Source organism: Cherax quadricarinatus, chromosome 48 (genome assembly GCF_038502225.1).
Source record: "Cherax quadricarinatus isolate ZL_2023a chromosome 48, ASM3850222v1, whole genome shotgun sequence".
Taxonomy (NCBI): Eukaryota; Metazoa; Arthropoda; class Malacostraca; order Decapoda; family Parastacidae; genus Cherax; species Cherax quadricarinatus.
The window spans coordinates 20,812,071-20,824,806 of NC_091339.1; the positions used below are offsets into that span (position 1 = coordinate 20,812,071).

Below are 12,736 nucleotides of genomic sequence, written 5' to 3' on the forward strand. Positions count from 1 at the left end.
TGAAAATAAGCCAATGACCTTTTGTTTGGGTTATCCTAGGTAATTTACACTATTTAAAATTGTTCGTATGTATACCTGTGCCTAAATAAGCTTACTCACATGTAGAAGAATAAGATATGTGCAACATAAGTAATTAAGTAAGTTTTTTCAAGTACAGTATACACAAATACAGTTACATTATCGTACACAGTATGAGTGTAGAGAACCTAGAATAACCCAAAAAAAAGTCAGACTGACTTATTTCCATCAGGGTCCTTGACTTTTGGGTATCTTTATTGGTGAAAGCAATTTGCTCTGCCAGGTTCTTCGGTCAAATACAGAGATGACTAAATATTGGAGACAGCAGAAGCAGTGGCAAAAAGATGAGGTGATCTATCCCTTAACCTCAAGGATCAGGTTAGATCCAAGGAAATGGAAGGTTCAATTCCTTGGGTTAAAATCCTAAATGTAAGGTTATTTAGGAACAGGTACACATAAGTACAATTATCATAGATAGTGTTACCTAGGATAACCCAGAGAAAGTCAAAGTGACATTTCTATTGAGGTCCTTGTACTTATTTCCACTGGGGTCTGAAATTACTGAGTTACCCATGGTTCAATGCATATAATGTACCTTTATATGTCCATAACATCTGTGCACCTTTAAACCATAACAAAAAAATTATTACATTGATGGGGGAAGGATTAAACCCGTAGAGGTCATACAGCGCCTGGGGGTATGGGAGGCATTCAGGTTCGATCCAAGGAATGGGAGCACAGATCCAATTCCATAGATCAAGTACCCCTCATCTGCACCAAGGAACCTGCTTGATGGGCACTGCAAATAAAGTTTTAAAGCTACCTTACCCAAAGCCTAAATAAAAACATTTCTACCATTATATTTCTGAAGTGGAAGGCCTTCTTTACTACTCTTAATAAACCCCATAAGTCATTTAAGGTGCCCGCGGTGCTTCCCACATAAGCTCTGCTATGTCACCAAGCTACTATATAACACATGGTGGAATATTACCAATACAGTTGCTAGCAGAGAGGAGAAAATATAAATATTCCTTGGCGGGTTCAAACTTTTTTTTTCTCGTTGGATTTAAAAGGGCGACTGACAGCTTACGTTGTATCGAGCCCGACTTCCCGAGGGCAAGATATGTTGCCCAAAGCTGACCATGAAAGAAAAGGAATGAAAGTTCATTTGTAAATGAAAATAGAAACTTTGAAGTTTCCAAGTAGATCTGGTGGACCCCCTTGTTAAGCCCCAGCAGAGCGAGACTCCCATACCCCCACTCCAATGGAAATAAGTCACTTTGACTTTTTTGGGTTATCCTAGGTTCTCTACACATATGCTGCTATGTATGATAATCTATGTAACTGTATTTATGTATACCTGAATAAACTTACACCTACGCTGAAGGCACGGGTTCGATTCCCGGCAACGGTTGAAACACTGGGCGTATTTCCTTACAACTGTTGTAACTATGTTATAACCATTTTATATACCCATCAGTATATAAAATGGTTATAACTATGACGATAATTTTTAAAGTGGTGGACCAGTAAGCCAGCGGAAGGCCTCGGTCAGATAACCAAAAGCTCCAACGGCGGGTCATCAAAAAGACCCACGTCAAGAAACACTTGTCCTGTTTTCTGACGGACCTTATCTAACCTAACTCATAAGTAAAATAGGTACCTGGGTGTTAGTCGACTGATGTGGGTCGCATCCAGGGCCAAAATTGACCTAATTTGCCAGACATGCTCTGCAAAATAAGTAGCTTTCTATATAGTAGTATGTCATTGACGTCAGTTAGGACTGTATACCTTGTACATGTACTTATACAATGCCATATGGATTACGCTTGCTCTTCATGGTACTCTGCCTTGACAAAAAAACTGAAAGATAGACTGCAAATCACCCAGAACAAAATCGTAAGATTCATCCTGGGGCTGGGACCAAGAGAACATGTAGGCCAGGATGAATTACAGCAGTTGGATATGCTGAATGTTGAAGACAGAGTAAAACAACTGAAGCTAAATCATGTTTATAAAATTGCTCACAGTGTCCAGAATATCTTGCTGTCAATTTTGTCAAGGTTGGGAACCAAAGCAATCATAGTACTAGGGGGAGAGAGCACAACTTTGTAGTACCCACAGTCAGTGGCCAGGCGTCAAACACCTTTTATTGTACAGCAATAAAGGAATGGAGCAGACTGCCTGCACATGTCAAAGCCAGTTTTAGCATGAACCAGTTCAAGAAGACTGCCAAAAGGTGTCTGATGAATGTAGCTCCAGAAAGGGAGGGGAATGATTTTCTATTTTTTTAGCTAAAATACGTGTAAATTTTACCTTGTTCCTAGTAATGACCCTCGTATTGTAGATAGTCTTAATGACCCTCGTGTAGCAGATAGTCTTTTTAGTATGATAATAAGATGTTATCTTCATTGTAGAATAATAAGAAAATATTATAACCTTTATATTATAATAATAAGGTAAAAGGACCCAAATGGAAATAAGTCACTCTGTCTGACTTTTTTGGGTTATCCCAGGTTCTCTACACATATGCTGCTATGTATGATAATTCTATGTAACTGTATTTGTGTATACCTGAATAAACTTACTTACTTACTTACTTAAAGATATTATTATATTACCGGCTTCCCACCAAAAACCGTTAGAGAATTATCCGCAGAGCGGATAAATGGAGCTGGCTAAAAGTAAACCCATTAAGTTTATTCAGATATACACAAATACAGTTACATAGATTATCATACATAGCAGCATATGTGTAGAGAACCTGAGACAAGGTGAGTTATTTCCATTGGGGTTCTTTTAATACCTTATTATTATACTATGAAGGAGATAATTTCTTATTATACAACAAAGGAGATATACTAAGAATAAGGTAAAAAAAGTTATCTACATTTACATGTGTTAGCCAAAAAAAAAAAACATTCTGTACAACTATGTATCTATGTATCATGTCCAAATAATAATAAATAAATAAACTCTCCTCCCTCTCTGTCGCTACATTCATCAGGCACATTATGGCTCTCTTCCTGAACTGGTTCATGCTCTAACTGGCTTTGACACGTGCAAGTAGTCTGTTCCATTCTTTTATTGCTGTACAATAAAAGGTGTTTAAAGCCTGGCCACTGACTGTGGGTACTACAAAATTGCGTTCTCTCCCCCTAGTACTATGACTGCTTTGGTTCCAGCCTTGACAAAATTGGCAGCAAGATATTCTGGACACTTTGTGAGCAATTTTATCAACTTGATTTAACTTCAATTGCTGTAATTCATCCACTGACCAAGTGCCCAGCAAAATAGGATGTGGTCCACAGGGTTCAAACAGCTCATTCCTCCTGGCCTTCCTCTCATCATGGCAACTTTGAATGTTACTGTCAAATTTTTCTATCGCCGTAGTACTTCTCGAAGAAAATTATTTATTCAGTATTTTGCATGACAGATAAATAAAATAAAAAAAATAATACTCCTTACTATTACCGAGTCTTTTGCAAACTTATTTCAATTGCTAATTGCTATAAAAAATTATTTATGGTATATGTTAACTCTAAATGCATTATAACGCTACAGCTATATTCATAGACATATAAAACGTTAAATATAAACAGCTTTTAATAAATTTATTTGTTAAACAATGTCTACATTTTAGAGGTAAACAAACACTGGGTTATTCTGTAAAACATATCTCATCTGTGGTCAGCTTATTTGTTGTATTAACTCATTATAGGTAGGTGATAATGATGAGTTGAGGTTGCTTGAAACTTATTACTGTCATCACTACAAACTGTAACGCTGTATTTATTAAAAAAAAAGATAATATATACACTTCAGTGTATACATTTGGATGCGTGATGTAAATTATGTTGGTTTTTAATGATTTAGTTAATAAAAGTAGATATGTTTGGCAAAGTTTTATGTTAGGGGGTCTGTTTGGCCATATTTAAGCATTTATTTTTAGTATAAGGATGATAATTGTTTTAGAGTATATGTAGTGTTATGTTGATGTATATTGCAAGGTTTGCGACTAGAATTTAGAGCTGTAAATTTTGGGGGTCAGTATTTGAAATGCAGGTATCATGAATTACGTGTTGAAGTATACCAGTACAGCTGGCACTATAACATACACTTTATATGTATCTTTGATGATCTCACTTTCCATGCAAACATTATGACTTAGCTGTCTGATATGACCTGCAATAAGCACCACCTTTCTATCTTTGGCATCTCTTTCTCCAATACCATTTCTTTCACCTCCGCCATCTCTTTCACTTCTACCATCTCTTTCACTTCTACCATCTTTCACTTCTATTATCTCTTTCACCTCTACCATCTCTTTTCCTATGCCTTCTGGCAGAGTCAGGGCTCATAATCCAAGGAATTGCATCTGACCTCTCCTTTGATCAAACTTGATTATATCCCATTCTCCCAGGGATTGTATGACCTCTTTGGGTTTACCTCTCCACATCCCATGATTGTTTATTTATTTTATTTATTTATTTATTATAAATTTGTGCACACATACAGAGGTAATAGTTCTATTGCTTTAAAAATTCTCATAGTTAACATTATTTTCCTGGTCTCAGCTACATTTGCTTTACTGTGCTATCTAAAGGTTGGGTAGTCCAACATGAATATGGTATTCCTTAATCTTTTGCCCCCTGTTCCTCTGTTTTTGACCAGATTTGACTACATTTTATATTTTGTAATAGTTTCGAGTTCGTTACTCTTTCTGACTAGGTTTTCATTGTCATCTAATGAGGTAATTTTCAGGCTTATTTTGATAATTGCAAAAGAAGACATGAAACTGTGGTTTATGTTCTTGTTCATACTGTAACTGCTATGAGGATGAGAAACGGTAATGGTGCCAGGATAGTACCTAGTGAAACTGCTCTAACTGAATTTATGTTAGCTATTTGGTAGAAAATTGGATAATTACTTTCTTCCACTGACTGTTATACCTTTAGATCTCATTTCATAAGCTACTTGGGCACATTTGTCAGATGCCTTTGCAAAATCTTCAAATTGCATTTACATTTTTTTCCATCCATTGTCTCTTAAATTTTTTGTAATGGTCTAACATGTGTGAGAGACAGGATTCTCCTTTTCTAAAGCTGTGTTGGCTTGGGTTCTGTAGTTATTATGTTTCCATAAACTCAGTAAGTTATTATATTCTTTTATGTGTGAAACTGGTGCTACTGAGTAAGTTATTTTATTCTTTTTATGTGTGAAACTAGTGCTACTGATTGGTAGTATAGTTCTTAGTAATTTTTGCTTATGAAGATAATGCTTCTTTATGTTCTGTCACTGCTTATCTTATCAAATTTTTTCTAGGCCGAGAAAAATGAGTGTACCAAAAGTTGAATGTGTTGATGCTGTTGGTATTCCAGAAGGCAAAATTACAATGGCACAAGAAGATTCTTCAGGGACTGGAAGAATACGGAAGTGCAAGAAGCCAGAAATTCAGATATATCGACCCGGAGCCCTTCGACAAAAGCGTTTTAGTGCATCAAATGATCAGCCAGTCCAAGGAGTACATGAGCCAAATGTAACAAAGCCAGAGTTCTCTAAGAAAGATGTTAAAGATAATGTACAGAGGCAAGACAGTGCAAATAAAACTTCTTCAAAAGCCAGACAGAGATCATCACAGGAAAAGGAGAAGGAAGAGAGAGTTGGAGACAAGGCACTAAAATGTAAGAATGTAGATAAATCTTATAGAAAGGGAAGAGAATTGTATATTGAGGTTAATGCTGACAGTAGCAAGGAATATCGAGGGGACAACCAGTCTTCAAAGGAAACGCACATTCATGAACACCATATGAGCGACAAAGAAAAATCTGGGTTTTTATCCCATAAAGAGCAACAAAAATTGGCAAGTGTAACTGAAGTGAGAAGGCTTAATGAGCAACAAATTTCAGATAAAAATATTTCTGCTCTCAAGAAAGTGGGAAGTGATAGCCAGAAAGATGTAAAATATATACAGAATGTCAGAAATGATAGCCAGAAAAATATAAAAGAAATGTTTGAGAAACCTACAAAAAAACAAGAAACAAAGTCTTCAGCAGAGAAAAATGTGTCCAACTTTCCTGATATACTTTCTAAGAAAGAAAACATTACTTTATCTGACACTGCAAAAATTGAGAAAAGTGAAAAAGAATTAAATTGGAAGTTGAGGGAAAATAATGCAAAAGTTGGACCAGAAAAGCATTTGAGTAGAAAGAATTACAATGCCCCTGAAAAAACTTCCCACAAGAAAGATGTAAGAAGGTCTTCAGAAGGGTCATCAGACATAAAAGCTAGTCCCTTTGACTATGATAAATCAGTAGGAGACAAAGCTCAAGGAGAAGTAGCAGGCAGTCACTTGAATAAGAAATATTATTTTGACCATAATGAAAGATCAAGAGACAAAAGTGCTGTCTGGATGAGAGAAAATGAGGATGCAAAGGAAGGTGAAAATAATTCACATAAAAGGACAGCTGAAAGAGGGAATAAAACAGTTTATGACAGACCACCCAGTAACAGGGATGGAATAAGTGAGCTTGATAATTCAAAAGTAAAAACAGACACATGGTGTAATAAGAATGTGGATAATAGAATGTCTTTTAAATCAAGAGAAAATGAAGGTAAAACTGGAGTAGCTAAGCAGCACAATAAGGAGAGGACTCAAACTGGAACATATAAGAATGATAGAATTTATGGTGGAAACTATGACTGTCAGTATTCAAAAAAAGAGACTCATAAAGGAAAGAAATCCAGTTATTCTAAGAATGAACATATTAATAAAGAGTTTGATAGTTCAGCTTTAAAATCTCCAACTAAGTTGGACTCTGGGTACTGCCAGTCTGGTGAAAAATATCAGAATAAAGATGAAAGTAAAGTAAGTGAACTGGCTGCTAAAGTTGATGAATTGGCTATTGGAAAAATGCCAAGGAAAATGGGAAGTGCAAGAAGAAAAGGGAGAGGATGGCATAACAGTTTAACTGATGGAAAAGATCTTCAAGGAGGTTTCACTAAAGGTACTCAGATTGAGGATAAATATTCAACAGTAAATTTAGAACCTGATAAAACACAAATAGGAAGTAAAACAGAATCCATGTGTACCATATCTAATGTTGCTACACCAGAAATCAGTGAAAAGTCCCCCAAAGTAAAGAGCTATTCAAATGTTAGAGAGCATAGAAGGAATAGAGGGAATAAATCACTTAATCAGGGTATCACCCACTGCAACCGGCGAGAAGAACTTAAAATTGAAGCGAATGTTAATAAAAACAGCCATGAAAGAACTGTTCATGTACGACAGATTAGTGAATCGGATACAGAGGAATTTGAAAATCGATTGCAGACTGCACAAGGAGTATTCAGCAAAAATCAAGATGAAGTGCCCTCATTTTCACAGAAACAGAGTTTTAGTCAGAAACTCAAATCAGGAGGGTATGGAAAGACTGCTGGGGTCATTCATGTACCAGAGGAAAAATGCAATCCTGGGGCATTTGACATGGAGCAGGAAGAAGCAGATCCTATGACTTTCATTGATGTGCCAGATGATGATTGGATAGATGAGGTGGACAGAGACATGACATGGTGTAACCAGCATGTAGGTGGGACTAGATTACCCACTTGGGAAGATGAAAAATCATCATGGAAGAGCAGGAGGGACAAACCACATTCTGAGAGCGAAGACCAACAGAGGAGGGTGGAGAGTCCAAGCCGGAGAGGGGGTCTCATTCAGTTGTCAGCCACAGTGCCTGGTACTGATTTTTCTGGCCCAGAACCTGCTGTTTCTCCTCAGATGACTGCTTCATTGCCACAGTTGCAGAAACATTTATACAATCCAAATAATCCAAGTAAACCTGTGCTGGTTGTTCCCAGCTCTCGAGATTTGCCAGCACCTCGAGATCCCCACCGTGAGGGAAGCAGAGGTTTTGGGGACAATTCCTCTGGGTCTCTACTCATGGAGAGCAGTCAAGTCAGTGAGTATGCAATTGAAGGCCGTAGTCCGAAGATTGATCCTAGCCTCATTTATAATATTCAGAAGGGTGAAATGGACATAAATTATTATGTCAGTAGCAATCAGCTTCCAGTGGAATTTCGCCGCATAATGGATATCCGCCATCATTTGCAGGGATGCTACAAACAACTCCTGACTTCTGATATCCGTATGTGTCAAGAAAAAAATGTGGAAGGCAGCTTGTGGAAGACACTGTATTACGTTATCATTGAAAAGTTGAGAGAATACATTAGTAGAGATCCAACATTGAAGGATCGAAGCCTCTCTACACTCCTAATGCTAGTGGATGAAGGCCAGCGCTACCTCCAAGATTTGCTGGAAGCTTTGCAGAGAGAATATGGCTTTACTCTAGAGGATCACTTGGAAGATGAAGGTACATCCAACACTGAAATTCGGGGTAGAGTGAGGATGGCCTTGATGTCAGCACAAAAGTTACTTCTCTCACTTGGAGATCTTGCACGATACAGAGAGCAGTACAGTTCTACTCCGAACTTCAGTCTCGCAAAGAAGTAAGTCGTGAAAGAAATTTCCTTGTTTTCATATATTGATATCTGTAGAGAGTGTTTAATTAAAGACTAGAAATTAATTTGAGAATGCTGTATAACACTGTACATATATAGGGTACTGTACTGTTTAAGTTTACTACAGTATTATCATAAATATATGTACTGTAGCTTATATTTTGGAAAAGTATGAGTTTATCCATAGGTGCTTATTTTAATTTGCATTACCAAGATAGGATTTAAATTTTTTAATATAAAAATAAATAATTACAGTCAAGCTCTCATATTCACATGGATTATGTTTCTAGAGACTCCATGAATCTGGAGATTGTGAATGCTCTGATACTAAATTATTTCCGCATAATATAAACCTACCATCCGACTTACGACCTGCTCGACATGCGACCACTCGACTTACGACTGTGTTTTTTATGCCAAATTTCTGGGAAATAAACAACTATTTGTGTTGTACACAGTGTTTATCCTAAACCTTACATTATAAAATACAGTACTAACAGCATAAAAAGTAAAGTAAAACATGAAATACCAAAATAAAACAATAAAATAAAGTCATTACAAAAATGTGATGTTGATATTCAGTAGTAAAGTTCGACTTGCGACCATTTTGACTTACGACCAGTTTCTCGGAACCGAACTCGGTCGTAAGTCGGATGGTAGGTGTATCTTGTTTCAAATTTTGGCCCATTTCGAGTTTCAGAGGCCGTATCTCATTAAACATTGGTCTAATATGATTAATATTAACATTCATAGAGAATATCCAAACAAGAGGAGATTTGGGTGTGGGGAAAACCATTGAGTTCATTTTTATGTGACAATTTATTTTGAGTTTGGAGGTTGTGCACCAAGCCAGATAAGATGAGGGCACCATTGCAACCTCATAAATAATTGAAGCCATTCATAAAATGCCCTTCAGTAAAGCTCGGAAATTACAAAGCTGGGGACTCAGCTGTATAACAGTTTTTAACTCAAAGCAGTTTTGTTAATTTTGATAATTAAAAAGTCACTAAAGCCAATTCAGTCCATTCTTAAATATATTTTTTATTTTTATATGCATGAAAATTACTTGTCATTATTATATAGGTGGTATCATATGGCTCTTCAAGTGCACCCGAGGAATGGACGGCCCTTCAACCAGTTAGCAATTATTGCAGTAAATCAGGTAAGAATAATGAAGGCTACTTCATAATTAGAGGGATAAACACTTATAACCTGCTGTATATGCGAGGCCTCCTGTATTCTATTTTTATTTCATTTATTATGTCATTTGCTTATTATTTTTAGTGAGACCCTCATAGCCATCAGCAAATAAGTGATATTATTTCATGTGATTCACTAGACTGTTTTTTTGGAAATTCATTTGAACTCCTTTATGCATTATACTGTACATATCGTAATGTACTTTTTAAATGTAGAAAGAGATGGTTAGAAAGAATCAATTAATTTATTGTTAAACATAGTTTATAAGCTTAATTGAGTAGTGCAGTACTGTAGTCATTTTAGCACTTCTCTTTGAACATATATTGATGAGATATATTAATAAAGAGTACACCTTATTAGAGTACAGCCTCTGTAGTCTGCAACACTTGAGGCCAAACAATTTCTGGATTATGGAATTTTCAGTATGTATTTTAACTACCATTGGTAACACTGCACAATGCTGTACATTGCAGCTCATTACTGGAACGTAAATTTTACTTGTACTGTTCTATATAACTAAGCTGCAGTTCAAGTACACTACCTTTTTAATTTTAATTTCTGACATTCTTATTAAAAATTATTTACATTAAGTTGTGTTACGTTTCTTATCTTTTTGTGTAATTTTTGTACTAATGATTAACATATATTTCAATAAACTTTTCTCTTTTTTGTTCATAGTGTTGTTAGCTCTATTAAATTTTGGCTTCCAACATTGCTGTGCACTATAGTCTAGAATCTTCAAAAGTTCTTTATAGTGTATCAAAGTTAATGTTGTGGATTACGATTTTTTTCTAATTATTAATAAATACCCTATCAGATTAATTATAGCTAATAATGAATTATTCACATGTAAATAAAACTGATGCAGTATGCATAAAGGATGCCATGGGGAAGTGGAAAAAGAATCCTCCTCCTGTAAGCCATACATGTCATAAGAGGTGCCAAAAGTGTTTCTTCTTTTTTTTTGTCTCCCTACCTTGGTGAGAGACAGCTGGTGTACTAAAAAAAATGTATAAGGAGTTTGCCAAGAGTGGCAGTAGTGGGCAGCTAAATGTACTGTGCGATTACCTACATATATTTTTTTACCATTTTGTAGCTACTGGTGAAGAGCTATGTGCAGGATATATCTCTTGTCTTCAGTTTTTAATCTGTAGTGCAGTAATAGAGAAAAAGTTTAGTTTATATTTTAAGCTTTATATATTAATTTCCACTACATATATTTATCTCTGCTGTATTTGTACTGTAAATTGATAAAAATCTATGATTTTTCAATTATAATAGAAAATTAATAATATCCTTTCTATAACTATAACAGTAATAATAAAAATAATAATAATACTAATAATAATAGATATAATAATAATAATAATAATAATAATAATAATAATAATAATAATAATAATATACGTATTTTTATGGATTAAAAATGTTGTAGGTACAGTGAAATCTAGACTGGACATATCTAGGTACTGGACATATAACTAAAAATCTGAATGAAATATTATATGCTCAGTACCTAATACCCTTTCTTATGAATGTCAGTATAAACCAATTTAGAGGGATATTTAAAGAGAGATTATTAAAAAATCAAGTGGAGCTGGACTTGGATGATCACATAAAAGCAGCGACCACTCATTCAAATCGCATAAGAGTAAAGTGTTACTGCATATGGTGAATTCCTAGTAGAAATAGGGTTGCTACATATAAGTAAATTTGTATACAGGAAATCTGCTTAAGGTGAGGAGGAAAACCATTACCAAGTATTTGAAGTAAATCTCAAAGTCAGCAATTATGAAAGTAAGAACTACAGTGTGGAATTTAATAATTTGTAATTTCAGTATTAAAACTAATAATGACTGCCAGTGCATCTTAATGTTTTGCATTTTTTGGTCATATTGTATCTTCCCAATAATATTATCAATACAGTACTGCTTTGAAAATACTGTTCCTATTATAGTATTGTACAGTACTATCATTATAATTGGGTACTATAATTCCTGCGAGAAGCTTAGTCTTTCTACAAGTATTTTTGCCTTCAAAATACAGTACTGTTGGTACAGTGCTACATAGAAGTCGGGTAAGGAATGCTGTAGTGTGAGATGCACAGTTAAGTCATAGTAGGGTGTTGTTATGAATACTACTGTTATGATTTTTAGTTTTACAATTACAGTGTTTTATATTTTTACAGAAACGGCTCCTGGATGTTGTGTATTATTATATTCGGTCACTGACTGCTTCTAACCCCTTCATGTCAGCACGTGACTCCCTCGTTTCCATGTTTGATGATATAAGAAAAAAGGTGACTATTCGAGCAGGAAAGATCTGGAATACTAGCTGTTGTTCTTGAATAATGAGAATGATTATTGTTATTTATATGATGTTCTATCACACTAGTTCATTCTTCAGTACTTTTTTAACTTCTCAACAGTAGCTCAGAAGTCATTGCATTTTGATCATAACCAAGAAGTCCTGGGTTAGAATCATGGGCAGGGAAATATATATGACTGTCTCCTTACACTCTACTGCCTCTGTTCACTTTGCAATAAGTAGGTACCCATGTGTTAGGTGAGTGTTGTGGGTCACATCCTGGGGAAATAGTATACCATATACCATAAGATATTGTAGGGCCAGGCTTTAAAAAGAGCCGGAATAGATGGCATGTATGTACGTATATTAGCTTGTAAAATAAACATGAAGGAATTTGAGATTAAAAAGAAAAATCAAGCATACTTGTAACTACCTTTTTAATGTATTCATCTTTCTGTTATACAGAAGGATGAGTACATTAAGAATTAAATACTGTATGTACATGCACTTATATAGAAGACATAATTAAGAGAGCCTGGTTAAGTTTTCTGTCTTCATTTTTTCTCTAAAGACCAATTAAATTCTTTACACAGTAGAATAGCATGTTTAAAACCATACTAGAAAAACTGTCACTCATAATTTTGTTTGTGCTGCTCATCTGAATTGTATTTCATGAAGCACTAAACCCATG

The 12,736-nt window shown here is 35.2% G+C and overlaps 2 protein-coding genes across 4 annotated transcripts in view; one reads left to right on the plus strand and one right to left on the minus strand.

Moving 5' to 3' along the window:
* Nucleotides 1-1,227, minus strand: part of Grip71 — a 32,875-nt gene extending 31,648 nt beyond the window's left edge. For 2 of the 3 annotated variants that reach the window (XM_053787033.2, XM_053787032.2), the window contains exon 1: nucleotides 874-940. In XM_053787033.2, coding sequence (XP_053643008.2) covers nucleotides 874-925 — 52 coding nt within the window. In that variant the 5' untranslated portion in view covers nucleotides 926-940. Of the gene's footprint in view, nucleotides 1-873; nucleotides 941-1,009 lie in introns of those variants that run through there. The other variant, XM_053787034.2, reaches the window with a different exon arrangement.
* A 2,441-nt stretch (nucleotides 1,228-3,668) lies between these two features.
* The window catches only part of Smg6 (Smg6 nonsense mediated mRNA decay factor), a 144,267-nt gene continuing 135,199 nt past the window's right edge, over nucleotides 3,669-12,736 (plus strand). Inside the window, exons 1-4 of the mRNA XM_053787030.2 lie at nucleotides 3,669-3,739; nucleotides 5,344-8,526; nucleotides 9,622-9,700; nucleotides 11,927-12,037. Coding sequence (XP_053643005.2) covers nucleotides 5,354-8,526; nucleotides 9,622-9,700; nucleotides 11,927-12,037 — 3,363 coding nt within the window. The 5' untranslated portion in view covers nucleotides 3,669-3,739; nucleotides 5,344-5,353. The remainder of the gene's footprint in view (nucleotides 3,740-5,343; nucleotides 8,527-9,621; nucleotides 9,701-11,926; nucleotides 12,038-12,736) is intronic.